Genomic DNA, 27888 nt, shown 5'->3' with positions numbered 1-27888 from the left:
CCGGGATGGGGATTCTCTCGTGCCCTTTCCGCTCCGTTAGTTCCCTCTTCCTGACCTCCGTACTTCGGCGGACAACCATGGCCTGGTGTTACTACCGCAATTAACTGCGTCTCTGCTACCAGTCTCTTTCTTTTGTCTTGAATCTTTGTTCCCGGTCGCTCTCCGGACGGCATTGCCCTGGATCCGGTATGAGGGCGGCGCTCCGCGCTCCGCTGCGGGCATCTAATTTTGATCCCGCAACGGCCCTTCGATATTCGACTTCTACCCACCCTCCCTCTAGCCCGTCGTTGCTACAACCGCGAGCCCCTTCGATAATTCGCAAGCCAATTTCCTCATTTGCGCAAGGATTTCGGGAGTCATGTCGATACCGCGCCCCCGGGCAGATCGGGCCCTTCACGTCTTGCGCTCCTTTCTCCTCGAAAACGGCGACTTTGCTGGGAAATAGTGGCGGTAATGCCGGGGAAAACACAGGTTCGGGTCGATCACAGAAGAGGCTTGTGAAATATGCGATCATTGGCGGAACGCTGGTCGTCGGAGCCGTGGTGTTCTCGGACGACGCTCAGCATATCTACCGCGCCGCGCAGAGAACGGGGAGGGTTGTCGGCACATTAGCGGTGTGTATTAACGAGTAAGTTTTGAAGCCGGTGTTACGATCTGCTATATGGCGCCCCGTGTCCGCTCACACATGCTCGTATCCATCAGTTACCGAGTCACCCTCAAGCAAGAAAGCTCGTCGCCCGAAGAACGGAGTGAAAACATCCGGGCTTGCCACAAACGATGCGCCGAACGAACCCTGCGAGTTCTCGAGAAGAACGGCTCCATCTTCATCAAGCTGGGACAGCATCTGAGTAGCATGGGTTATTTGCTTCCACTGGAGTGGACGACGACCTTTGTTCCGCTGCAAGACAAGTGCCCCGTTTCGTCGATCGAATCCATCGAGCAAATGTTTGTGGCGGACACGGGCCGCCGCATCGACGAGCTCTTCTCTTCCTTTGACTCGGAGCCCATCGGCGCTGCGTCTCTGGCCCAGGTCCACATCGGTACGCTGAGGGAGACCGGCCAGAAAGTCGCGGTGAAAGTGCAACATCCGGCGTTGGCGGAATGGGTACCCTTGGACCTCGCCTTGACTCGGTTCACGTTCTCGATGCTGAAGCGCTTCTTCCCCGAATATGATCTGGAATGGCTGTCGAAGGAAATGGATTTCTCTTTGCCTCAGGAATTGGATTTCCGCATGGAGGCGGACAACGCTACGAGAGCGAGCGAGTACTTCAAGGCGCACTCGGATGCTCCATTGGTTATCCCGGATGGTAGGCCGTCCTTCTTATACTCCGTATTTGCCTGGTTTATACTAACGCCAATGCAGTTATGTGGGCTCAGAAACGGATCCTCGTGATGGAATTTATCTCTGGCAATCGACCTGATGACCTGGAGTACCTGGACTCCAACCACATCAATCGGGACGAAGTCTCCGCGACACTGGCACATATATTCAACGAGATGATCTTTGGCGACAATGCCCCTCTGCACTGTGATCCGCACGGCGGAAACATCGCCATCCGAAAGAACCCCAGTCAACGTCACGGCTTCGAGATCATCCTCTACGACCATGGCCTGTACCGCGATATCCCTCGCGAACTGCGCCGCAACTACGCCAAGATGTGGCTCGCAGTCATCGACGCGGACGAAGGGCGCATGCGCGAGTATGCGCGCAAGGTGGCAGGCATCACCGACGAGCAGTTCCCGCTCTTTGCTAGCGCCATTACCGGTCGAGACTACACCAAGGTTACGAAGAAGAACATCGTCTCTCAACGCACTAACGCCGAGCGTGACAGCATGTCCGGTGCCCTCGGCGAGGGCATGTTGCAACAGCTGGTCGAATTGCTCGGTCAAGTTCCCCGGATCATCCTTTTGATTCTCAAGACCAACGACCTCAGTAAGTTCACACAACTCTTTTTTTGTATGTACTCTTATATCCTAACATCGATTTCCATCAGCCCGCAGCCTGGACGAAAACCTTCACACCCGACAGGGTCCCGTCCGCACATTCCTGATCCTCGCTCGCTACGCCACCCGCACGGTGTTCGAGGAACAAATAGAATCGATCAACGAGACAGGCGGGATCCTGCGCATCGGGAATTTCCTCCGCTTCCTCCGTGCCTGGACCGGGTTCCTTCGCGTCGAGCTAAAGTTGTCCGTCTACGAGACCCTGCTGTCTCTGAAGTCGCGGTTCGCTCAACTCTGGTAGGGACGGGGCTCTTAGGTACCTAGTCGATCGATCACAATAGTCCACACACTTTGTATACATCCCCTTTTTTAGTCTGTTGTGTTTGTGTCTTTTATTTTGGTTTATACCGTTCTTAGTTTTATGGTTTGATAGATTGGCACGGGTGGGTAGAATCTGTGCATCAGATGGCGTTTTTCCCCCTTCTCCTTGATTTCCCCTGCTTGGTTTCCATATAATTGTTCCCCCACCGTTTGCTCTGATTGTTTGATTGTTTCCTTTATGGTTCAATAAAATATTGTATGTACCATACTCATAGAATCCGGGTCGGCAGGCAGTTTGCATCACCACTGTCATGTGAATAGATGAATAGATCCATAAATATCTTACGCGGTATCCGTTCGAATTCAGAACAAATAACGAGCTATTCAAGAATGAGGGGTGAATTTCCTAGTTTGTATAAAATCTAAAGATGGCATCGCAAGTCCAATCACGCCAGGTACCAGAATAGCAGAATAAAGAAAAGATGAATCATCACAACACGCAAGCAAGAGCATTCATTCCATTGAAAATAACTAATACAGGCGAACAAAAACACAAAGCTGTTTTCGCCTTGCATATCCTGAGTCAATCTGCCAGCGCGAAGTATTAAAAAAAAAAAAAAAGTCCGAAGAGAATGGTAGAGTAATAAGTGAAAAATCTGTACATCATTCAAGAAAAGAAAAAGGGGAAAACTTTCGGAAACCCGAATTTCCAATCTGAGTTTGGAACATGAAAAAAAGAAATTCAACACAATCAGGGAATCATATTTGGTATCGCCTTGTTCCTTTCACAACACGTTGGTGTTTCTTTTGGTTGGTGTTTTTGGGTAAGATTTGAGAATTTCAATCTTTTTTTTCGGTGGAGATTATTTTTGGTGTTTTAATTAAAAAAAATTTAAAGGCTAGCGGAGGCACCGCCAGTCTTCTCGACCTCAACCTCAACCTGAGGCATGGAGGCACCGGTGCCGCCGAGGTTGGTCGAACGAGCCTTGGGGTTCTTGGTGTAGTAGTCCGAGATAGCCGACTTGATAGCATCTTCAGCAAGCATGGAGCAGTGCACTGTTTCGGTTTCTGATTAGTCACTGTTTCTAAGCCACGAGAAAAGAAAGGATATCAACACTTACGCTTCACAGGGGGAAGGCACAGTTCCTTGGCGATATCGGTGTTACGGATCTTGCCGGCTTCCTCAAGAGTCATGCCGCGCACCAACTCGGTGAGATAAGAAGAGCTAGCGATGGCGCTACCGCAGCCGAAAGTCTTGAACTTGACGTCGCTGATCGTGTGCGTGTCCTTGTCGACACGGATCTGGAGCTTCATCACGTCACCGCAGGCGGGAGCACCGACAAGGCCGCTGCCGACGTCCTCGCCGACCTTCATGGATCCGGCATTTCGCGGGTTGTTGTAGTGGTCTAGCAGTGCTAAGACGGTCAGTATTTTCCTCGGGTCTTTTTCCTTTTGACGGGGTTGGAGGAGGTGATGGGAGGGCTTGAGGGTTCATTGGACCGATGGTGGCAACGCGTCCGCAGAGATCCCTGTGAAGAGCGACCGGGCGACTTATCTTTCTCGTGGTAGCCTCGTCGCTGAGGGGCGGGAGATGCGCGGAAGATGGGCTGCTGCGTTTGCAGGCCGGACAGGGCGGGTGTGATGCGAGGCGACACGAGGGTGCCGACGGAGCGAGGGGCGACTGTGACGAGACGACGGAACATGATGAAGGATGTGAAGAATTAGGAGAGAGCGGAGTAGAAGAAAGGTATCTTTGGTGATGAAAAGGCAATTCAAAAAGCCGTTAGAGACGATGGAGAATATGGGGTAGTGAGATGGAAGATAGAGAGAGGAAGGAAAAGGTTAGGTAGGTTTAGTAGAGTTGGATGTAATGTCGATGAAAGATCGATCGAATTAATTCATTGATTGATTATTCCTCGCCCTTAGACGCTAGGCCGCATTCGGAAGCCCCGTTGCCTCCGCGGGTCCGGCCTCGGAGATGACGTTCCCCCGAGCTCTGAAGTCCGGTTGTTATGACTTCTTCTGACTTCACCTTGAGTCAAGTGGATTCGATGAGTGATTGCTAGATTATGATTCGAGAGGATATTATTACAGATCATTCAGCACAATGTCATTAACCATTGACATTGACCTCTTTCCTGGAGCGCAATGGAGGGAGGGGAAATGCTCGAACGGACGCTCCGAGGAAAAGGAAAGAATTAGTAAAGGAAAGGCAGTCCAGCCCCGGCGGTTCGTACGAAACGTCGCTTACCCGATAGTAGACGGCAGTTGCATCCCTGTCGCAGGTCGCAACCAACGGGAACGCCTCCGAGGGAGTAACGCGTCCTGTAATCAATACCTTATCAGCCCGCCCCTTCGTCGCCCTCCATCTGATAATCTTCTCGTCACGGGAACTCCTCCTCACCATGTCCAAGAAGACCCTGGGTCGAACGTCGGGCGTAAGTCGGTTTCAATTTAATTTAATATCCTTTGATTCATTTCCTTTTCTTTCCTTTTCTCACACTCTCTCATATGTGTATGCATGTCACTTCCCACGTTGAACGTAAACATATATATACCCGGAAGCTCGACCGAAAAATTAACCCAACTCCAGTCACTCAACGCCCCCATAGCCGCCTTCACCATGGCCATCCTCCTTACGACCTACTGCGTTAGCTCTATCCGCAGCGCTCGTCGCGAAGCCCAGGTCTCGTCGGCGAGTCCTACTCCGGCCTCCCGTCCGAGACCTCCGGCTGACAGGAACGACCAGCCGGCCTGGGTTCGGCAGGCTCTCGAAGAAAGCCGGGACTCCGAGCAAAGGAACGGAAAAGCGTCGAGTTGAAAATCGAAACAGCTGGCTGGATGCTCTGGAAGTATCGTGTACACTCCGTACTGTTTGTACTAACTCTGGGGCTACGGCGATCGACATGCATCTGCGGAGTTTGTTGTGGCATTTTTCTTTCATTGTGACCAAGTGTCAAAACAAGTATTATATTTTTATCAAGTCTACTAGCTAGCGACAAAGCGGACTGTGTTTTCTCGAGAGAATACCTAGTCAATAGACGTTAGCAATGGGTTATTGCAGAGATAACAGCGGACAGATCAAATCAGGTTCGCCGTCATTCCAGGATCAGAATTTTCAGTGTATTGTAATAGTCATATCCGGCCCATTATTGGAACGCGAATCTCACATAAAAGGGTTCATCTTCTGGAATGGACGGGCGACAAGGGAGAAGGGAGGGAGGATAAACAGTACCTTTTCCCACTGCGCTGTAAGTGTTAACGTTGACGGTTGGATGATGGGTTCTACAGCAGAGAGCAACAGGTAACCAGAAAGGGGAAAAAGATCCTTGTTCCGAACGACGCAGAAATGCAGAACCCGCTCAACAAGGAGGACGAATTCAAGACATCTGATTGACTGCGTCTGCGCGGAGACAGGGCGCAGGATCTTCAATGTTTTCATCATTCGTTCCACCGACTTGTTGTTGTCAGGAAGTTTAAAAGGGGAGATCCAAAAACTGGAAATTTCGACTTTGTGGGTGTGTCACGTGGGCCCCGCCTGACATCATTTCCCAGGCATTAACAGCTCCGTCGTAGGGCATCAAGCCAGCACGTAACATTGGGGCTCCGCTTTCGTTGTCTACTCGTTCTCTTCAATTTCAGACATATCAAACATTTACATTAGCCCTTAGTGTAGCCGCTGGGCTGTCGAGAGGTCCTTAAGGCAGTAGGTATAAATGGAGGATTGTATGTACATTGCGAACACATGCAAAAAGCCGATTCAAAATCAACGCTCAGAAAAACATCGCAGTCTTTCGCCGGGTAAAGAAGCCCACCATATGACGGATGAAATCGGGAAAATAAAGATCTTCACATGTCAGAAGAGAGCCTGACCACTCTAGGGTTAACGCCATGTCCTGTTCACCATCGATGCCGATAAACGTTCGTTCAGTCGAGGCGGTTCCATGACCGTTGTGTAGACAAGAGGCAAGCTTGTAGCCGGTAAACGGTAGCCAGAGACGTAATAAGATATAAAGGATGCAAGAAAAAGAAAAGAGGAGAAAAAGAAAAAGAAAAATTCTAAAGAGGGCCTTATTCGCAGGTACGAGCGACAAGAAAACGCCGGAGCAAATAAATGGCTTCTTCTGTGGCCAATAGCAGAGGGTGCAGACCGTGTGAAAGGAGAGAAAAAGACCGCCGACTCGGTTCGTATCAGCCACCAAGTAATCTATTCGTCCAGTTATATTCCAAACGGATCTTATGGCGTTTCCTCCTCCATATTCCGCTTCAACGACCCCTCGTGCTGAAGGTGACCGATGTGCTTGCGAAGGTATTCGTAGGTCAGCATTGTGGTCATAGCAGCCGGAACGGCACGGAATAAATTGGTGCCGATTCCAGAGTAGAATGCGCGCCATCCTTCTTCTTTCAGAATGGTCTGGCATGTGCGGATGATCCCTGTGTATCGGGGTCGGTTAGGCATGCCATCAGACGATGCGGCACCCGGAGGCCTACCACGGTCCTGGGGATGGTCCAGTCCTCCACGGAATGCTATCTCCTCGGGCGATGGCGCAGGGGCTGTCCTTTGCTGCGTCTGCAGCCTGGTCCGTAGTACTTCGTGAGGGTATGTCACGGTGCTGGCGCATATTTTGCTCAGGAAGGTAGCAAAAGAGATTCCGATCCAGTGGGAGGTTCCATTGTCGGGATGCTCTCCGATTCCATATCCAGTTATAGCCATTTTCAAATATTCATACAGCGGGAATTGGATGGCCACGTGAGTCAGTCCTAGCAAGGCGGGCGAAAGTCCAGAGTAAAATGAGCGGATTCCTTCGGTCTTGTACATTTTGCGAGCCGCATCCCACGTGCCGGAATACTGCCATGGAGCCCGGAGACCCTCGCTATTGGATTTGGTGCTTTGGGACATGAGTCGTGTTTTGATCACCCAGATTGGATTCGTTGCTATCGTGGAGCAGGCACCGGCCGATATGGAAGCATAACCTCTTGAGAGCCACCAGCTATCTGTGCAGTGCATGAAGTTTAGCGGATCAATATCTCAAGCGGAGAAAACGGAGTGTTTAACGAACCGGTAGATTCATAAAAGTATTCTCGAGACCGGTCATAGACCGCCAGATAGACGGCCCACGTCGGCAGATATCCGAGAAGCATGGGGCCAAGTCCTTGGTAGAGGCCTCGAATGCCATCTTCACGCCATATCATTCTGCCCGTGCCTAGCATGCCTCGGTATAGTGCTTTGGTTTCAACCACATTAGGCCCTCTGCGTGCGAAGCCTCCCTGAGCCTGCAGCTTGGTCTTAATCACGTCGAGGGGGCATGTTACGATACCAGATGCCACGCCGGCACTGGCTCCGCAGAACGGCGCGATGTAGATGTCGGGAACACGCGTGAGAAACAGTTCGAGGCGAGTGACAAACGGACTTGATTGCGCTTCGGAAGTCCCATGGAGATGGGATGACGGGGAATTGTCGGGATGTGTAACCTGCTGCTGTTGTTGTTGTTGTTGTTGAGAGCCCTCGGCACCTGAAGTGCCGTGGCCTTCTGAAAACATCGTTTGAGTATCTCCACCAACACTCGAATCGATCTATCTATCCGTCTTAGTTGTCACGAGGGCTCCCGGACCCGAGCATATCGGTGCTCGCTCCGGAACCCAAAAGAATCTGTTTTGATCGCGGCGGTGACGGATTTCGTCGTTCGGGGAGCTTGTAGGTTGAGACGAAGGAGCGGAGGAGGAGGGCAGGAATTGCGTGCGAAGTGTTCCGATGCTGCCGGATTGTCTAATCGTTGGACGTTGCCCTATCCGAAGCACAGACGGGGCGGGGTCTCGTGAAAGCAGCGCGGCTCCTCGACAGGAGCTAAAATGACAGGGCGAATGATTCAACGGTTGACGACCATCATACCTATCAGTTCAAAGACAGCGGCAATCGAAGAAGGTTGGGGCCCAAGAGAATCAAGTCCGCTAGAAGTGTCGGGGAGAAATGCGAACCCGGGACAGCGCGGAGGATTGTGAACGAAAGTGAATCCAAGTTACGAGAGTCTCTTCCGGTCAGGTAGAGAGAGAATCCACCCCGGCTTCAAGCGCATGGAGGCCTGAGGCAGCAGTGAGACCATCGGTCACGTGTAGCCTGTCGGAGCGGGCAGGGTGAACCTTATGCCTCAGGCATGAAGGATCGGATGTTTTTGGGAAAGTCAGCCGTCGAACCTCCGTTTTGCACAATCTCCAACGTCGGGCCAACTCTCGCTCAGCTTGACTGACACTCCGCGAACCACCACCTCCTCCTCCCACATCATCCCGTCAATTGGACCCAGAACCTCCTCTTCTGGAATCATTCACCATGTCCGCTCCTTCTCTTGCCGGCTACATCGTCAAGCGCCCCTGGCTCAAGCGCTGGATGACGCCAATTGCCAACTGGTACACCGACGCTGCCGGCTACCGGAAACTCGGGTTGAGGTAAACGCCCATCCCTCCACGATTCCCAAGGGCAGGGACCAAATAGAATGGGTTTGGAGATGCGATAGAGCTCGATTGGGTTGTCGACCCTCTCCTTTTTCTATTCCTATTCGGTCTCTGTTCCGGGTCCCGATCTGCGCCTTGTCCGCGGAACAATTTTGATACCATTGATCCCCAAAGAAAAAAAAAAAAGTCGCAGAGCTGACCGTGATCAGGGCCGATGACCTGGTCCCCGAGGAGAGCGAGACCGTCCAGACCGCCATCAAGCGTCTTCCTCCCAAGGAGGCCTACGACCGTGTTTTCCGTATCCGCAGGGCTTTCCAGGTTCGAACCGACCTCCCATGATTCCGGAAGCAAATCAGCGAACTAACCCACCTTCTCAATCAGTGCTCTGTCTCTCACACCCTCCTTCCCGCTGCTGAGCAGACCAAGCCTAGCGAGGTGAGTCGATTTTCGTATAATCTCGCCTGCAATTCGTCCCCATACCTCCGCAAAAGCCATCGGCCAATCCCGTGAGCCGGATTTGTCACCTGATGCACGACCCATATCCGATCGATCCAACGCCTCGAAAGAGGATCAGATATCACTATAGGAGTTATCGAAGGGACTCGAGGCTGACAATTGTCAATAGGACGTCGAATATCTGAGCCCTATCATCCGCGAAATCGAGAAGGAGCAGCAGGAGCGCGCCGATCTCGACAACCTCGTCGTCAAGCGGTAAATGTCCAATCTCAGACATTACTGCCGCAAAATACAAACAGGAGCGCCGGGGAAATAGACAGGCTAGATAGAGAGACAAGGGGGGATTTTTTCTGACCGTCGCGCTTCGCTGCGATGGACCTGCGCTGGAAGTTAATTGACTTTGATACGTTCGATCACGTGTACTGATACTGTACAAATTCATTTGTCTCGATTTTGTTGACCATCACATCCTTGCACGTTAATCTTGACGAGTAATCCGTAGCACGAGATGAGGACAACGGGGTTCGCGCTGGGAGCATGGCCTACCGGCGCTGTTCGGGTTCATCTCCATACCCATCCCCAGGACAACAGTAATCTGGTGCTGGCATGACCGAGTGCAGGAAAGGCCATGCCATTCATGCATGCTGTTACCAGGCGGCCAAGATCGTGTCACTCAACACTGGTCATATAATACATGTTATACCAATCAAATCAATGGACTCCAACCGAATCCCATAGAAACAGTGGAACGAACGAACTAACGAGATGCTCTCACGTTTGGCTCATGGATTCAATACAGCAATGTCTACGTTCTCTACCCGCCACATGTACCACATGAAAAGGCTCCTACGTGTCCATGTGAGACTGGTGGCTCTTTTGTCTTCGCCGTGGACCGGGAAGAGGGGATTGAGGGCTCTGCACGTACCTGTATGGGGCGAATTTCGCTGCCAACTCCAACATGTCTTTCTCGGCCATATACTTGAACTTACCGCCTCCCTTTGCCTTGAGCTTACTCACATCCTTACCCACGAATGCGGCACAGCCTCTTCTGTTTCAAAATGTCAGTTCATGGTCGAAATCTGGGGGTATGGCAAGCACGGCACCGGTGCTGCCAGGCTTCGAATTGCGTAGAAAAAGGAATAGGGGGCCCGCTTACTGCACACCCAGATCACCAGTCGAGAACACATCTATGCGCTTCAGGGCGAAGCAGGCGAACATCTCGACGGACCACTGGCCCAGGCCTCGGACGGCGATCAGTTTCTGGAACAGTTCCTCATCACTGGCATTCACCAGCATCCGGGCACTCAGGTCCCCGTCTACGAACTTCTGCGAGAGCCCCTGGATATACTCGGCCTTGCGCTGGGAGAGACCTGCCGTCCGCAGCGTGGGGATATCAAGCCGGATGATCTCCTCGGGGGTGGGGAATCGAATATTCCCCCCGGAGTTCGCAGGATCATCTCCTTGACCTTCGGTCGTCGTATTGAACAGGGCGACGAATTTGTCGCGGATCGATTTGGCCGCCGCGCCTGACACCTGCTGTCCGATGATGCTGACGACCAGAGCGCGGAACGGATCGATCGGCTCGGCCAGTCCCTCGGGCGAGAAGAGGGGACACGGATGCTGGTTGATGACGGGCTCGAGTCGCGAGTCCGCGGCGATCAAGTGCGCGAGGGCTTGGTCTAGGAGCGTGCCCGTAGTGGCCGTCGGACGAGGTCGACCGGTCTTCCTGGGAGAGGCGTCCTCGGTGCTGCTACCGGGCGGATACGCAACAACCGAAGAGCCATGGGGCGTGAGGAGGGGGGCATTTGTCCCGTGAAGCTCGACGGGTCGGTCGAGAGGCGGAGGGGTAGAATGCAGCGACCGGTTGGTAGAGCTAGTCGTGGTGGTGGATGGATCGAAGATGTTCTGGGGCGCTGCTGCTTCATGTCCGCCCGCAGTGCCGTCCCCGGCTGCTGGTGCTGTTGTCGCCTTAGGCGGGAGGGGGGTCTTTTTCACTTTCGAGTTCAAGGCACCCTTGTTCTTCTCCGGTGCTTTTCGCGCCTTGGTCACTCCTTTGCTGCTGCTGGGCGGAGCCCTGCCGGCTTTGTTTGTCTGAGTGCGGGCTTGCAATAGGGGCGATGCGGCCTTGCTGGGTGTTGCGCTTAGGCGAGCAGATCGCCTGAGAACCATCATTAAGATGAAGGTCTATTTATATAGACTGGTCCGGGAGGTGACGGGTGTGTATGTATCGATTGACGTGGACTATAGCTATGAAGGTTGCAAGCAAACCGCGTCTGTTTGTTGGCAGGTATGCATTGATGTCTGGCGCTCTTGGGATGTGACGCATGTCAGCTCGGATAAGTCATCCATGCTTTGTTCCTGTCCACATTCTTGCCAACCCGTTAACGGGATTTTGCGGGGGGTTACATCTAAAATTTGATGGTTTTTCTTGGATACGAGAAGCAGATATAGACCAGGTTTGTACTACTGGTTCGTACAGACGATTCGTCCTGTGGCATTATGGAGTTCGGTAGTTCCTATTTACTCTCGACATTTGTATGTTGGCTAATCCGGCAAAACTTCGGCCACTACCAACAAGAATATTGTTTATTGGTCGCATAAGTTCAATTTGATCATTCAATATCCCTACTAAGTGCACTCAGCCCATGCATGATAACATACTCAGTAAAGCGAAGGCCACCCTCGCGTCTAGGAGCACTCGCACAGGTCAAAGGGTGTGGTAGTACTGCCCGCTACTCCTACCCCATAGTCGCCCAGCAGGAACGTTATTCGCCATGTCTCGCATTCTAGTCTGGTCGAAGTAAACCTTCTCTTGCAGGGTAAAATTTCCAACCTCTGTCTAGATACTACTAGTACTACGTACAGGGCTCTTTTAGGTCTCGTAAAGTGTAAACAAAGCCAGGCGAAACACGAAGCTCGCCCGGGTCGATCTCACGGGTCTGCGGTATCAACCATAAAGATCAGAATCAGAATTATATCTAGGTAACACAGAACAACCCCAGTTTGCGTCATCTGGCAGACGCAGCCCACCGGGTGAGTTTTCGGCCATCTATCTAAGACCCGACGGCCAGGTAAAGTACGGAGCATCGTCCTGTCAAACTGCAAAAAAACTGGCCCAAGAGGGAGGAAGTAATTAAACGGACCGCAACCGCCAGACCCTGGTGGAGAAGCCGTAATAATTAAAGCAGCTCAGGACGGAGCAGGGTCAGGCCGCCAAGGGGGGTCACTATCAAATTATGAATACTATTAATACGCGGGCCGTTGGTTCCAGACTCTAGTGAGGATCTCAGAATACAATGACAGCAGTCACAGGATGCAAAAGCCCCCATCGACAATTTAACATCGAAAGCTTCGCTCGGGAAATACTACTGGAAGCCAACAGCCCGATTCGGCATGCCAGTGTGGTCAGATAATAGCACCTCCTGCGTGGATAGCATTACAATTATCGAGCCAGTCTGGCCCGGAAGCACGAGAGTGGCACTGCTAGCAGGGGTGTAAGATGAGGATGGTCGGCCCCAAACTCTGCACTTGCATAACTATCTCCGACGAAATACAACCATCCAGAGGATAAGCAAAATACATACACAGTACGTGGTTGCACGAGCGAACGCTGTAGTGAGAACTATAATATTATTCTGTGATCATCAATTGATTGAATTATGCGCGTGTTTTTTTTTTTTTTTTTCTTTTCGCGTCGAGGGTTCCATCCATGAAGGGTTCTTCGTCCTCAGTCCTCGACGAGGCCATTAATCCTCCCTATCAAGCGTACAGCTACCTGTGCTTGGCCTCTGGTGGCGTTCGGGGGTACGTGCTGCTGGATGATTACATTATTCGATGATCAGACCCGACCTGGTGTAACTTGAAAGAAGATCACACCCAGACAAAGAAATGACATGGTCCTGAAGATGAGTCGATGAGACGAGGGAGTTTTGAAATTGACAAGAGACAATGATACTATATACAGCAGCAAGCGGGAGAGTCTCAGAGGCCGTGGAGTGTGGGCGGACTACAGACTTACAGGAGTAATTAAACAAATCCCACCCCCATAGGATTAATTGCAACGGATACGTTGTGGAGCAGACAAATGGGGCGTCCACGCCGGCGGAGCTGATAAGTGAGCAACTCTAAACTGCGCAAGCGATCGAAATAAGTGACCGACAGTCAGTGAGTCGACAGACAACAATGCTAAGCATTATTCATCTTATGAAGGAGGGCGATTCTCGAGCTGACCTCGAGTCGATGTCACAGGATCGAGTCCCGGTTGGACCTCCTTACAGCATCGAGTGGTTGATGCTATTTTCATGGACGAAACGATGAATCGAGGACACCCTCGCGTTGAAGCGATCACGACGCAGTGCTACATCATCAGTAACAGAATTCGTTGACGAAGGGAGGGAAGGGATCTGAAGGCGTCTATTATTATAAGTGACGATGATGAATATTTCCGCAAGTCGCGACTCGATAATTAGTTGGTGAGTGATCGCAAGATGACAATTTCAGGAGCTTTGCACAGTCCAAGTTTGCATGGTGGGCCGCGCGACAGTACAGTATGTAACGATGTGACAGAACCTGTTACCAGCGCGATACATCGACACGTGATTGGATCTGGACTTTGCCACTTTATTTTTATTATTCTCTGCTGGTACGGATACTTGTGACTTTTGACCATGATCCACCTCGTCCATGGTACCCGAACGCCAGCCGAATCCAAGCTTCGAGGTCCAGTCCTCGCACAAAAACAGTACACTGAGTATTTGTGATGATTGAGGATGTTCTCTCGAAGATACTTCGTAAAGTATGAATGGAAGAATGGGGTCCTGTCGGTCACCTGAATCCGCTACATTTCGCGACGAGGCAAATGGCAAATGCCAGCACCCCGCCAACTACCCGGCGTCGCATACCGTCCGAGTGGCAGGCAGGAGTCGCAGGACAACTGGGAATTCCCACCGTATCGGACCGATCACCAGGTTCTGACCTTGGAATTCTCCTAGCAACTTTTCTGCTGGATTATTTTGGTCGACTCAGCCTCTGGTTGGACCATGACGACGACGGTCGCATTCCAGTCGCCTTTCTAGAATACCTATCAAATGGGCAACGGTATCAAGGAGGATGGGATGGCCGGAAACAGAGGTCGACGGACGATCCGGCGGCGGATAATGATCGTTATATCGAAATGGCTGGATAGTGCCCCGTATAGAACTACAGATATACACATGGCGACATTTTGGTCGAGGAACGTCCCAGAGGAGAGTATCGGCCTGGTATCCGTACCGGAGTCTGGCCCCTCCTAGCGGCTATACTAGTCGGCTGGTAGATTAATGTTGCAACCGATCTTCACGATGATCATGAAAACTGAGCAAATCCGCTGTCGTTCACGCCAGGCACGGAATATCGTTGCTCTGTTGGATGGAACAGCTGGCAGAGAGTTTACTCGACAAGTAAATATGGGTACCTATTGATGTTGATGATTTACCTACTCCAGACGGGGAGGCTGCCCTACGCGAAGTGCAGAACTCTGATCGCTGAACCTCGAGAGTACATCGTACCGCGGATGGATTGTACCAACCGATGGCGAAACCCTCGAGATCAGAAATCATGATAATAATAGGTAACCACTGGAGGTGTCAGGCAAGACCAAACCAGACCAAACTGTTTCAGACATGAAAATGAGAAAATGAGCAGAAGCTAAAGGGGGTTCGGGGAGCGAATCAGCGGCGGGGGGCAGCCCCGACCATTGGCGAGGTGTTACAGGATGGGGCGGACTAGCCACAACGGACTCATTTCCGGCCAAAAGAAGTGAACGGGAAAAACAGGATTCCTGCGTAAGCCTGCGGGATGCGCCGCGGGTCTTTTTTTTTTCTTTTTTTTCTCCTCCCCGTGTGGTAGACCAAGGGGGGGGGGAATGAATTGGACAATTGTGGTTAATGGATTCCTCCCCCCCCCTGCGAGTTCCTGTTATTGTTGTTATTGTTATTGTTTATGAAGTGAGGAACCTGGAAGGGAGGGAATAGTAAATAGCAGGACAAGTCAATAATCGAGAGAATCCAGGACGTTGATCAATAAGAAAAATAGTAAACAAATTGGATACATACCATACGGTACCTGACCACGTCCTCGCCCTGACGGGATACTCCTGTACGGAGTACAGTACCGTACCTGATACCAGACGCCCTCGCAAGGAGAAACGCCCCGTCGCAAAAGTCTCAAAACGACCAGCTCCACTTCTCGGGCCACGACTGACTCCTTTCCTTGTCCTCCCTGAAAGTCTGTCTCTTCCTTCCCACTTCTGACGCCTTTTCTTTTTTGCCATCCAGTCCCTCTTTTTCTCTTTCCCTCTCCTCTTCATTCTTTGAGAACGTGCCTGCCTAATCCGTGCATTTCCCTGGACCCGGCCGTCTTAAGCTTCCCCTTCGTTTGAAGCCTCCTCTCTTTTCTTTCACTCGTTTATTTATCTTAAACCCCTTTTCAGCTCTTTCGCTGCCACTCTATATTGTCTTCAAAGGGCCCGTCTATCGCCCCGTTATCATATCCATCTCATCCATCTTTGGTAAGTCTCTGCTTGAACAGTACTCATCTTCTCGCAAGTCATGTTTGTTTACTTGCCCCTCCTATCCTCCTTTGCGGTCTTTTGCATTCCCTGATGGAGGTTGAGGGCTTGCGCGCTGTCTCGATACCAGATCGGAAAATGCTAACTGGGTTTCATCAACAGTAGTGCGAAATCACATCGAACAATGGGTTTCCTCAAATATGCTCTCCCCGCCTTGATGGCGACCCAGGCCGTCTTCGCTGCCGGTAAGTAGAGCACTGCGCAATAATACCTGGACTCAAGAGACCAGTCCCATTCTGACAATCGCGTAGACTGTGGTAGCAGCGGCAAGTCCATCACCATCGAAAACCAAGAGGATGCCGACAAGTACTCCAGCTGCAAGACCCTCAAGGGTGACGTTGAGATCAGCGAGCACGTCTCCGGCGACATCAACATCAACGGTGTTGAGCAGATTGCCGGCAGTCTGACTGTCGATGGTGCCAACAACCTGAGCTCTCTGGCCGCCTCGAGCCTGAGTTCCATTGGTGACACCTTCAAGCTGAACGGTCTCACCACCCTCACCACCCTCAGCTTCGGTTCTCTCAACAAGGTCGGAACTGTCAAGTGGGCCGCTCTGCCCCAGCTGCAGAACCTCGACTTCAACAAGGGTATCACCGAGGCCGACGATGTCACGATCACCAACACTGGTCTGACCAACCTGGACGGTATCTCCCTGAAGACCGTCGGTACCTTCGACATCACCGAGAACCTTTCTCTCAAGACCGTCAACGTGAACAACCTGAAGAACGCCACCGGTCTGATCAACTTCGCCGGTAACATGGACTCCCTGGAGATTGAGCTCCCCAACCTTGCCGGTGGTAGCAACATGACCTTCCGCAACGTTTCTTCCGTCTCCATTCCCTCCCTCAAGGAGCTGACCGGTCAGCTCGGCTTCTGGGGTGACAAGTTCAAGTCCTTCAGCGCCCCCAACCTTACCGAGACCGGTGACTTGGTCTTCAACGACAACCAGAAGCTCGCCAACATCAGCATGGGCAAGCTCACCAAGGTCAACGGTGGCTTCCAGATCGCCCGTAACAACAAGCTCGGCGAGATCAGCTTCCCTGACCTCGAGACCGTGACCGGTGCCATTGACTTCAGCGGCAAGTTCGACAAGTAAGTGTTTTGCTTCGTGGGACTTCTGGATTCATTCTATATTCATACACTAATTCTATCTCTAGGGCTTCCCTTCCTTCCCTGAAGAACGTCCGTGGCGGTTTCAACATGCAGAGCACTGGTAACTTCAGCTGCGACGCCTTCAAGAAGCTCGAGGAGGACAAGACCATCCGCGGCAAGTACGAGTGCTCCGGCAACAAGGCTCACCCCACCACCAAGGACGGCTCTTCCGGTGCCAGCGGCACCAGCGGCGGCAGCAGCGCCTCTGCCTCCTCCAGCGAGGGTGCCTCCCCCATGAACGTTGCCAACATGCCCGCCATGGGTCTGGCCGCCGTCTTCGGTGCTCTCGTCCAGTACGCTCTGTAAATGCAGATGCCGAGTCGATTGAATGTGTGTCTTTTCTTTATAACTTTATAAACCCTTGTTTATGGTCGTGTAGAGTCGTCTGATAACCATTGGGGCTTTTGTCCAGTACCTTGTTGTTCTTATGATAATAATTGAATCTCGTTTGAGCAAAATTCTTAATTTGGGATCTGTCCTCGGAACCTGTTGGCGCGGAGTTTTATACAATGTTGATTACCTCCCTGTGGGCCCGGAGCAGTGGCGGGTGATCTGCGATGTTGACTTTGCCGCAAAGCCCCATGGGCAAGACAAAGTCCAGGTTTGAGGGCCAAAGCCTAACAGTTTTGTTCTTATTTCTTTGATAGACATTCCTTTCGGAGTTTACGTTTACCTGTTTATGATAGTCGTCCTTCTCAATGACACCTTTTTTAACCTTCTACCACTATGGCTCACCACTAGACTCTAATTAAGAATGATCCAACCCCACTGAAGCAGGTCGACTCGAGAGCCGACGGTGACGAAGACCGCGTCGAGCTGAACCCGATGGATCCAGTGCCAGCTGTCCACCCCATGGAGCCACTGCAATCTGCAATCTGCTGCAATCTGCAACTGCAGGCCTTGGCAGAGGCCGACTGAAGAAACAAGAACAGATGAAGTCATGCACGCTTCGGGACCAGAAGTGAGTGATCTCATCTTCATCTCCATCGGGACGGGTGCGGCAAATCATGTACCGTGTATCTAACTTTCTTACCCATCATCTTCCTTCCCATGAGGAAGCAGGAAGGGCGACGGCCCGTGAAGGGTATGTGCTTCGTACATGGATGGAACCGTGCATGTGTAGGCCCGTACACCGTACATAACCCAGCGATCGAAGAAAAGAAAGTTTTTTTTTTTCTTCCGCCCCCCGAGATCATGAGACGATGGAGGCGAAATGACCAGTCAATTCTTCTCTCGCACGGGATTTTGCAGTCTGCGTCTCTGACTCTCGCCCTCGGGCTGTCTTGCTTGTCTGTCCTGTCTGTCTGACTGTCTGCATGCTTCGCCACTTTACGGAGTAGCCCGGAGGAGATTGCCACTTTTGAGATCGCGAAAAGACCCAGTCCTGGGCATAGAAACAGGAGACGTGCATGGATGAGCACCCATCCGGTGCTGCGGATTCTTCAGTCACGGGTTTCAACTACCTAGGACATTTACATATCTTGACAAACCTTGGGGTTGAGTAGTATAGGAGCATAGGTGGTTTCCCTATGATTCAACTCTCGGAGAATATACAGAGGGGTCTTTTTGAAAGAAAGCACGTGAACAATTCACAACAAATCTCATACAGAGTACATATGTATGTACGTATGTACGTATGGCATATGGAGTAAGTCATACGCAATTGCCTCTTTTCCTGGCTCTATCTCCCTTTCAAGTGGGTCGATCCATCCATGAGCCACCCTTCCCCTTCCCTTTCCCCTTCCCTTCTCCCCCCGGTCTACGGGGACATCCGTGATCGATCTCAATAGTGGGTGAGAGTCGGTTAGAGATCGCCAGCCAGTCCGGATAGACGAGGCCTAGATGCAATGCAGCCCTTTTTATTCGAGCTGAGGCTGTGCGGTTACTGGTCGGGTCAAAGATCTTAGGTTTTTGGACCTTCTAGTTAGGAAATGGAGGTCGGGTTCGGGTTTGGGTCGGGCTGGGTCTATTGATGATGATACATGGTAGGTGAGTGAGCGAGCGAGTGAGTGAGTGGATTTGGTGGAAGGAAGAGATCCAGAGACCCAAGCCCAGCCAGAAGTACCAGCACCACCAACACCACCAGCACCTGAGTGTACGTGTACGGAGTACGAAATACCTACGGCCGCCAAAAGGTCTGTTCTTGCTAGGTAGGGAGGCAGGTGCCTGTCTTGCAGGCACGAGAGAGTAGAATCTATCCAAATGCTCCTCCTGCTGCTGCTCGGACCGTGGAAAGCAGGCAACCGAATGGGGAGCTTTCATGTCAGATTTACTCCCCATAATATCTACTTGCGTCGTACTACGGTCACGCTAAAGAAAAAAAGGTGGATTAATCTAAACAAAATGGCACCTTCCAACCGAGGATATACAGTGCATACTCCGTACATTCACGAGAGCTAGAGAGAGAGAGAGAGAGAGAGAAAGAGCGCGAAGACCGAAGCGACGCGAACTGAACTGGACGCAGAGAAATCCCCGCACCGTAGCAAAGGACCGAAATGGGGGGATGCGATGATCTCCAACTTTAAACACGGCCAGGTTCTTTTTATTTTTATTTTTATATTTAGTTGGTTGTGTCGCGTCATCTCACGCGCTCTAGCACTTTTTTTTTTTTTGCTTTTTTATCGGTCTTGACATGGTTTTTATTTTTAGTAGCTTGCCTCCTCTCATCTTCTCCGAGGAAGGGCATACCTAAGGACAGAAGAAGGGGAACGAATTGAAGCATTCCAAATAAACTACATGGATAAAAGTGAAACTCTACGGAAGGGGAGACCGGAAACCGCGAGAACGAAAGAGAGAGACTATTTGGAATGACCGTGGTGAACCCATGATAGATAGATCGATGATACCTGTCGGATGCCTTGCATGAAAACGATATAGAGTTCTGGACCTGGATGCCTCAGGTTTCGTCCGTTAGGGCTTCGTCGGTACTTGCTGGCTTAGCTCATCCCGCGTACTTAGTCTCTAGTGTCTACGCCATGAGCGGAGAAAGAGAAAAAGAAAAGAGGAGACAAGACCGAAAAAAAGAAAGAAGAAAAAGCAAAGAAAAGTAAACGGGAATTGGGCTGTATCAGAATCCCGATCACGATCAGAACCGAGGATTGACCACCTGGTGCTTTTCCCCTGTCCTTCTCCAAGGTCCAGAACTTGGTCCAGTGGCAAGATGGGGATGAGGATGGATGGATTCTTCGATCGCATGAGAGGATTCTAATCCGGTCGACGGGGTCGCCGAAGTGATAGACGGAGAAGAACGAGGGGAGTCTCTCTGTCCAGTGAATCTAGATGTAATGCATGTACTGTACTTCCTATCTGCATACCCTTGCTAGAGAGGGAGGAAGAGGAGAGAGCAAGAGGAGAAGAGGAGGGAGGAAAGGAAAGTGGACTGTCGAAGGCGTACCTCAACCTCCACCCTAGAAAGAAAGAAAGACACAGAGAGAGAGAGAGAGACTCCCCCTTCCAATGGACCACCAGAAAGGAAACGACGCAACCTGAAACATCGCACGAGTTCCAAAGATCCCAAACGCAGCTTTTGGATCACCCGAGTCCATTCATTTTGGTTTTTTCTTTTCTTCCCTGCAGACTTCTTGCCATTCTTTCCCCGAACGGGGGCGTTGACGACGACCTCGCCGGGCGTATCGCCGGCCCCCGACATCCGACATATAGTATATACATACAGAGATACAGGAAGTAGTTTGATACAGGTTATGGAGATCTTGCATGCGTGGACCTAGCGTGCACGCAGGGAATCCCTGTCTATTCTTTTATTTGGTCGTCTTGCCGTCTTGGAAAAGAGGAAAGAAAGAGGGGGAGGAATCCACCGTCCAGTGTTTTGTCTTCGCGGGAAATGCATGTAGGATGCAGGTGGGCTAATATGTATACGCTTATGCATGAGTATGTGCGTTGGAGGGGGGAGGAGAAAAAACCCGGTAGAAAAAACAAAATAAAAAGGATGGATGGACAGGTCGAACAAAAAGCCGCGGATGGACAACGCATTGACATGGATTGGGTTTAGGGTCGTCGTTCGCCGGGGTGGGGATTCTGATATATCATTTCGGGGCGGTTGAGGTCAGTTGAGGGTGCCTTTATTGTTTTGTGTTTTTTATTTTTTATTTTTTTATTTTTTTTGTTTTTTTTACCAATTCTTCTGGGGAGGTCTCCAAGTGCTCAGATGATGGTATTTACGAGGAATTTACGAGGGATTCGATTTTGATGGGAGCATCAGACACAATGTCATATCACGATCACGCCGTCCCGATCATTCTATACATCTATCGAACTAAAAAAACTTACTCCCTGCCATGTCACCACAATCAACTTAATAAACTCAACCGGTCAGGAACCGCTGGTGTGGATGGGATCCGAGGACCACCAACCCCAAATAAACCGGAAGGAAAGAATGACTTTGACCTCCTCCCAAGGGAAAGGAAGCCCCTGCTATAGTTCCCCATTAAGGTTCATACCATTTCCCCTCGAGTCGTGGCCCTTGATTCGGCATTCCCAGAATCGATCATTCAACTGGGAAGCCCATGGATGATTCGAGACCACCATATATCGGAAATTATCAGAAACTCGTCGACTCACAGGCCGTTCGGACATTTTCGACTGGACTGGGCTAGTCAACAGAAATGTGGACAAGGCTATACTACCTAGCTCCCAGTACCTGCTGCTCACTCGGGTTCCTTCATGACCTTTCCCCGTGAGTTTCATCTGCAGTGGGTGATATCTAGTTTGGGAAGGTCGTTCTATCCCTCCATTGACTCTCGTATCACCAATTCGGCACGTAACAAAGGTTGTGTCTTCTATGGGGTATGATGAGCGATGTAACCGCACAAGCTCTGAGTTTAACCATAACAATAACATACTTTTTTAAATTTTCTTCCCCCATGTAGGTCCCAGAGAAAGGGAAAAGGAAATCGTGATCATGTTCATGACCAGAATCCCAAAAAAAGGTTCGTGCCTGGGTTGCGCCTCTACGTGCCACATGTTGAGCTCCTTCTCCCAGGAATTCAAACAGGGTTTCTTGTCGGATTTGTTTCATGCTCTGGATCTGGCAGGGTGGAGACGTCGATGGATGAAAGGGACTGCCAACTCATCCGCTTATGTACGTGCTATATTAAGAGCCTCCACTCCTAACCGTCTCCCTGCCTAGCGTCTAGGCGATTGGGAGTCCGGGACTAAGCTAGGATTTGCTGGGATATCGCAGATTCAACGGACGGACTACTGTCAAGTGTCAACTGTTGGCTGTTAAGACTAAGGCATCCTTAGCGATGGCCGAGGAAGTGTCAGTTTCCCGATCGGGTAAGATTTGCCCTAAGTCAATCACAACATCTACCATCATAGAGACATTCCCCCCCTTTCGCCATGACTTTCTGTCCAGACTAATACAGAGAAGGGGATAATAGAAAAAGGTTAGGGCCAGACGTAGATCCGGGAATTGAATCAGGTGCTCGATGACGAATATTATTGGACTGGTTCTCATTTCCCAAGGGCTGGTGGCCGGAAGGGTCAACGTGGGGCTGGCTGAGAAGGAACCTACGGCCATGAGATCCATTGGATTCTTCATAAACTCGTCTTCAAATCTTATAGATCCGGAGGCCACGAATATGACAGATCTTATCCGCCTGCCATGCAACCCACCACCCCCGTCCTGAGGCGTAGCAGTTAAGTTACACATCACTATTGTTGCCCTTTGGTTCGTTGGTTCCGCGTCTCTCTCCTTTTCCCTCCCTGTTGCCCTTTTTCTTTTTCTTCTTTTCTGTCCCTTCCTCTGGATCATGACGTATACGGCTTCTGTTGGCCCGTCCCCGCGTAGTAAGGGCTGGAGATCCAGGTAGCACCACCACAGTCGACGGCGTCATCGTGGCGATTTGCCATGCCATTATTATCATCGATGCAGGTCTGCGTATCAGCCTCAAACGCCATTTTTCTTCCTTTTTCTCCAATACATTCTCCTCTCCTCCTAGGCTCCTCCCTCCGATCGTTTCGAGCGGAGATGCCCGAATTCGTCCGTTGGAGATGTCACTCCCCAGATGATTCCAAATCATTCCTGACCGGGTCAGTTGGTCACGACCAAATTAACTCGCCTGGGCGAAACGGAATAGCCTGAACTGGAAAAATCCAGAACTAACGACGACTGGGTCTGACAGCCGTCAAACCCTGGTCACTGGGATCTCCCGGTGACCCAGTTCGATGGGTCCCTTGCCCCCCTCTCTATCGGTCTATCCTCTCCAGTCCCCTCGGGGCTGTGGCGATCAAGAACGAAGGTCTTTTTTATTTTATTTTATTTTTTTCGGCTCCGCGTTTGGACCCTCCCTTGTTCCAGATGTGACCCCCGAATTGATTATTTCCTTTTGTAATTAAATTGATTCTGTGCGGGTTCGGTTCCATCCGGTTTGTATGTACGCCATGGGCCAGGATATTTAGGATCCGATCAGCATGGTGCCGATTGATAGAGTGATCTTCCACTTCGCGGTCCTTCCAGTAGCTACTCCGTGCATAGTAAGCCCACCCGTCGTAATTGGTGCCCGTTACTCCTCTACTGCTGCCTCCTCGCAGGAGTTGTCTCAGGTACTTTTGTCATCAAGGCAAAGTCCTTGCTTCGTGCTATTGGGCTCAGATCATCTGCGGAGTGATGATCTGCCCTCGGGGAGCTTCCTGTGCGTCGGATGTTTATGTATAGTACTCCGTATACTACTAACTATCTACTCAGATGGGTTCTCTTGCATCCTTCACGGCTTTCCGGTTTGGTTTTTATTTCCCATATTTTATTTATTTTCACAATCGTACTTCTGCCCTCTCTCGTAGAACAGATCCGTCGTTTCACTGGGCGGGTTACTACTGCAACTTATTCTGGTGAGTACGTAGGGGTTTCCAGGTTCTTTGGTTCCTTCTCTCTCGTGATGGCTAGTTCGCCATGCTATTGACCATCTGAAGACACACTAACTTTCATGTCTGCTTCGTCTAACTTTATAGTAGCTGCACGCATGATGTTCCTGAGGGCTTGGGGGGATACAATTGTACACATACGGTAGTATGCTCTCTTTCTGTCTCATCTGGGGAAAATACATTTGCCTCACTCTACGATCCCTTCTCACTGCTTCCTCATTTTTGTTCTATTTCCCCGGGGAAAAAAAAGCCTCTAGGCTGGCCACCTGGTTAGTTAAGCGCCGGAGCGCAGTTCCGCAACAAGCCACAAGGCATGGCGAATCCAGAAACACAAAGGAGATCGCGCTTGTTCAGGACAATGGAAACGTTCTGGAGCTCTGGGGACGCCCCCGGGGGCGCTATTTTCGGGGAGAAGACAAGCAGCAGGCCGGTTGGGTCTAGGCCTATACAGGAAGGGCAGGGAAGAGAAGTACACACACACATACACAGGTACTTTCCACCTGGTCGAGGGATTAGGAACGAAACGAGAGAAACATTAAATATTAAATAGAACAAACGATCGAGAAAGAATAAATAATATATAAAATAAGAAATAAAATAAAAAGGAAACCAGGTAGAAAGTGGAAACTCGGTCGAAATGGTCCACGATCATTGGCTCGACGACACTATTGATGGCTTCGATGCAAGGGGAACCGAATATACTCCATTTTCTGCCCACTTCTTCCCTCTGCGTGTATTATTCACTCCCCCCCCCCCCCCCATCGTCAGGACTTACCTGGCTAGTTACCTAGTTACCTAGTTACCTGACTTACTGACTATTTTACTTGCCTTTGGACCCGTGTAGATCGAAAACCCGCTGCAGCGGTGACAAATCAAGGGTCTTGGATCCCTCCCCCGTCCAGACCGGTTTGTCTATCGCGATCAGAGCACGTTGATTCGTCGATCTGGACAGGGCTCGGTGAGTGATAGAGAGCGCGAGAACGACAGAAAGAATGAGTGTTTTCGAACGTACACTCCACTGCTCGTCGAACTCTGCCGGAATCTTCTTTATGGTTCCCCGCGTCCTTCTGGACTCGCCTCCCCTCTCTCTACCTTACCCCCTTGGGAAGGGCAAAGGTGTCCATGACGGGAGAAGGGGGGCTAGAAGGACCAAAGTTAACGTCCGACAGACAAAGCAAAAGCCGGATTTTGAGGACAAGAGGGGCCTACACTACTGGGGTGGGTTGCAGAAGGCGGAGGGTCCGGTTTACAGAGTACAGCTACATTACATCCAGACGTGCAGGCAAGGTAAGGAAGGGTAGGGTAGGGGAAAATGGAATTTCGAAAATGAGAATAATAATGATTAAAATAAATTTAAATAGATTGAAAAGAAAAGAAAGGAAAACAGGAAGAAGAATAATGTGAAAGACCGTCATAATAATAGCATGGTTGAAAATCGATCTGTATGTCATCGCCAACCCTAATTTGCATCCAACTTTCCCGGTTGAGGTTGTCGCAGATCTGCTGGGTTGATACATCCTGCTGGGTCGGTACTTTCTCGTCCGGTCGACTATCCGTCTTGTCTAGTGCCCATCAGATTCTAGTATCGATAGATTGCTGCAGTTCATCGAGTCTGAGCGCCACTCTAGTTCCTCTCCCCCCCCTCTCTGCCTCCGTCGCCATGCCCATCCCCGAACAAGCCCCTCGTTCACCTTTCTGCATTCGAGATATAAAACATGCAGCGGATCGCACCGTATCCCTGGGGAAGCAAGCCTGTGTTCTTCATCTTTTCTGCACCTCGTGATTCTCTCAATCTGAATTCGATCCTCTCCTCCCTTTATTGTTTCTCGCCATAGCAACCTCCCTTGATTGTATATTGTCGCTGACTCCTGACTTTGCATCCTATTATTATAATTCCTCTAATCTATTATTATACATCGATTCTTTTTCTCTGCCTTTTATTGTCATCATCATTATATCACTCGTCGTGTCTGGACTCAACCGCCTCCCTGGATCTCTCCTACATATACCTCTCTTGATATCCGTCTCAGACATCCACTTCGTACATACATATCCATCCTCCACCTAAGCACATACGCAATTTAAGACATACATATCCAAACCCCTCTCTCATTTTACTCGCGGCCTATCGTCCAGTGCCATTCTCAAACAAGGACCATAATGATTGAAAACATGGGTCCTGTCTCAGAGATCTCTCAGCGTTGCTCTCTTCCGTGAGTTTCCCGCTTTACATCCTTACCTCCCATCTCTCCCATGCAATGCATAGCTGACAGGTGTCTCTTTTTCTTGCCAATAGCGGTGTTCGGTCCCTATCTTCGAGCACCTCTGCGGCTGCAGAGATGACAGAAGACCGCCGGCTACCGCCGCTCCCCCGCGTGGATCCCCTGCCTCGGGGGCCCTTCAACCCTTTTGACTCGACCGCACTGGCCCATAGTCCCCAGGGCTCCCAGGACTCGTTTGTGGTCAAATCTTCGCCATGGCCTGCTGCCGAACACATCGTGACGCCTCCGTCGCCGGCCAACTCCGCCGACAGCACGTGGCCCGAGTCGCAGCAGCCGCAGAAGGCCTTTGAATGGCCCCAGGAACTCACCGCATCCGATCTGATGAGCCTGATCGCCCCGAAGGAGATCAGCCGGAAGCCCCCATTGCAGCAGCTGTGCGGTCGCAAGCGAAAGGGAAGCATGATCTCCGGGGAATCCGACGATCAGCGGGAGAAGCATCGCATTGCGGAGGGCAACCGACGAAAGAACCTGAGCCACCTTCACCGGGAGTTGGACAGCCGCATCCATAGCTGGTTCCTTGAGCGCGCCGGATGGAACCCGGCCAAGAGCCTGCCGGAATCCAAGGAGCACATCGTGCAGGGAGCCATCTACCTCATCGACTTCATGCTGCTGGTCATCATCCACCTCATTCGCCAGGAGAACGAGATGCCCCGACAGCTGGCCGAGAAACTCCAACCGCAGCTCCGCTGCATGCAGCTTCAGCAGTTAGTATCCAACCTCCAGGAGCAGAACCAGCTGGCTCAGCAGCAGATGAAGGCGATGAAGCAGGAGAACCAGATGCTCGAGGAGCGCAACCAAGCCCTTGAGATCCAGCTGAAGTCCTACGAGCACATGTTCCGCTCACCCAAGACGGAGCATTCAACCCCCCAGTCGCTGGCACCGCTTCCCGACAACAGGCCTCGCCACATGCTGCCCGGTCTGCGAGTCTTTTGCGATGAGATCGGTGCTCCCGGAACGGAGGCATCGCGGCTGGAGCCCTTCCCCACGGTGACTTCGCAACCCTACAGTCACCATATGATCAGCCACACTCCTCCCATGACGGGGCCCTCGTCACCGGTTTTTGTGCCGGCCTATTCGGTGCCTCATTCCCGTCGTCAGTCCGTGATTCCTTCGCCCTGAGGGGGTCCTGAACTGGCGCGTCTGGTCGGGAGCATCCCGCCAGGAATTTCTTTTGCATAACACATAGACTGGGGATCTTCTGGATCTGGAGCCAATGCTCTTTTACTTTTCCGTTGTTCTTTTTTGGGGTTTATGTTCAACCGTCCTTTCTGGCATAGCGTGTGCGTTGTATCATCAATTCTTGACTTATTTTGGGGAGACAGGGGGCAATCTCACACAACTCCCCCTGTCTCATCGAGTCATCGAGCAGTGGCATTCTACCACTGGCTCGATCTCTCTCGCTTCATTCGTTTCCACTGTATTTTAGGCGAACCTGGAGAAGGCGTGACGTGGTGTACATCCAAAAACCAAAAAAGTCGGGTCGGGGCATTTATGGGTTGGTTATCTCTTGTTTCCTTGTTTCCTTTTTTTCATTTCCTTTTTGTGAATCTCCTTTTTCATACATAATTATCCTTTCGCTGTTGATATTGGGAAGCAAAGCCACTACAGCTGGCGGTCTTCCTATTGTGATCCTCTCATGAGCGGTCATCCATATATATAAACTGCCTGTCTATTAACAAACACACATACATACACGGCTGATTTCGGGGGGGGGTTTTTTTAATTGAATTTGCCTGTCTGACTTTATTGCGATTGCCTGTACGCGTTCTGTGGGAGTTTCTGGGACCAAGCGACTGT

General features: G+C 51.0%; 9 protein-coding genes across 9 annotated transcripts; 6 read left to right on the top strand and 3 right to left on the bottom strand.

Annotated features, from left to right (window-relative positions):
• Positions 1 to 188: 188 nt before the first annotated feature.
• Positions 189 to 2245, top strand: KD926_005426 (ABC1 kinase family protein; the record flags this gene model as incomplete). The annotated part of the gene is made up of 4 exons (XM_053098650.1): positions 189 to 628; positions 703 to 1307; positions 1364 to 1933; positions 1995 to 2245. The coding sequence occupies 4 exons, from the start codon at positions 189 to 191 to the stop codon at positions 2243 to 2245; spliced, it is 1866 nt and encodes a 621-aa protein (XP_052957552.1).
• Positions 2246 to 3157: 912 nt separating this feature from the next.
• On the bottom strand, positions 3158 to 3968 carry KD926_005425 (putative iron-sulfur cofactor synthesis protein (Isu1); the record flags this gene model as incomplete). Its single annotated transcript, XM_053098649.1, has 3 exons — positions 3158 to 3321; positions 3387 to 3680; positions 3779 to 3968. The coding sequence occupies 3 exons, from the start codon at positions 3966 to 3968 to the stop codon at positions 3158 to 3160; spliced, it is 648 nt and encodes a 215-aa protein (XP_052957551.1).
• Positions 3969 to 4670: 702 nt separating this feature from the next.
• KD926_005424 (uncharacterized protein) lies at positions 4671 to 5086 on the top strand (the record flags this gene model as incomplete). The annotated part of the gene is made up of 2 exons (XM_053098648.1): positions 4671 to 4703; positions 4859 to 5086. The coding sequence occupies 2 exons, from the start codon at positions 4671 to 4673 to the stop codon at positions 5084 to 5086; spliced, it is 261 nt and encodes an 86-aa protein (XP_052957550.1).
• A 1416-nt stretch (positions 5087 to 6502) lies between these two features.
• KD926_005423 (putative mitochondrial carrier protein) lies at positions 6503 to 7806 on the bottom strand (the record flags this gene model as incomplete). Its single annotated transcript, XM_053098647.1, has 2 exons — positions 6503 to 7260; positions 7326 to 7806. The coding sequence occupies 2 exons, from the start codon at positions 7804 to 7806 to the stop codon at positions 6503 to 6505; spliced, it is 1239 nt and encodes a 412-aa protein (XP_052957549.1).
• A 784-nt stretch (positions 7807 to 8590) lies between these two features.
• On the top strand, positions 8591 to 9427 carry KD926_005422 (ubiquinol--cytochrome-c reductase subunit 7; the record flags this gene model as incomplete). The annotated part of the gene is made up of 4 exons (XM_053098646.1): positions 8591 to 8706; positions 8922 to 9030; positions 9094 to 9147; positions 9338 to 9427. 4 exons carry the CDS (start codon positions 8591 to 8593, stop codon positions 9425 to 9427), a joined length of 369 nt encoding a protein of 122 aa, XP_052957548.1.
• Positions 9428 to 9950: 523 nt separating this feature from the next.
• Positions 9951 to 11340, bottom strand: alkA (DNA-3-methyladenine glycosylase II; the record flags this gene model as incomplete). The annotated part of the gene is made up of 3 exons (XM_053098645.1): positions 9951 to 10014; positions 10094 to 10216; positions 10325 to 11340. The coding sequence occupies 3 exons, from the start codon at positions 11338 to 11340 to the stop codon at positions 9951 to 9953; spliced, it is 1203 nt and encodes a 400-aa protein (XP_052957547.1).
• Positions 11341 to 14026: 2686 nt separating this feature from the next.
• On the top strand, positions 14027 to 14353 carry KD926_005420 (uncharacterized protein; the record flags this gene model as incomplete). Its single annotated transcript, XM_053098644.1, has 1 exon — positions 14027 to 14353. One exon carries the CDS (start codon positions 14027 to 14029, stop codon positions 14351 to 14353), a length of 327 nt encoding a protein of 108 aa, XP_052957546.1.
• A 1546-nt stretch (positions 14354 to 15899) lies between these two features.
• Positions 15900 to 17233, top strand: ecm33 (GPI-anchored protein Ecm33; the record flags this gene model as incomplete). Its single annotated transcript, XM_053098642.1, has 3 exons — positions 15900 to 15960; positions 16027 to 16867; positions 16933 to 17233. The coding sequence occupies 3 exons, from the start codon at positions 15900 to 15902 to the stop codon at positions 17231 to 17233; spliced, it is 1203 nt and encodes a 400-aa protein (XP_052957545.1).
• Positions 17234 to 26148: 8915 nt separating this feature from the next.
• On the top strand, positions 26149 to 27210 carry KD926_005418 (putative HLH DNA binding domain protein; the record flags this gene model as incomplete). The annotated part of the gene is made up of 1 exon (XM_053098641.1): positions 26149 to 27210. One exon carries the CDS (start codon positions 26149 to 26151, stop codon positions 27208 to 27210), a length of 1062 nt encoding a protein of 353 aa, XP_052957544.1.
• Between the last annotated feature and the right edge of the window lie 678 nt (positions 27211 to 27888).

This window comes from Aspergillus affinis (genome assembly GCF_023601865.1).
Source record: "Aspergillus affinis strain CMG 70 chromosome Unknown NODE_26_length_314309_cov_85_634089, whole genome shotgun sequence".
NCBI classification, from domain to species: domain Eukaryota; kingdom Fungi; phylum Ascomycota; class Eurotiomycetes; order Eurotiales; family Aspergillaceae; genus Aspergillus; species Aspergillus affinis.
The sequence above is the reverse complement of the archived record's forward strand: the minus strand, read 5'-3'. Positions and strand labels throughout refer to the sequence as shown.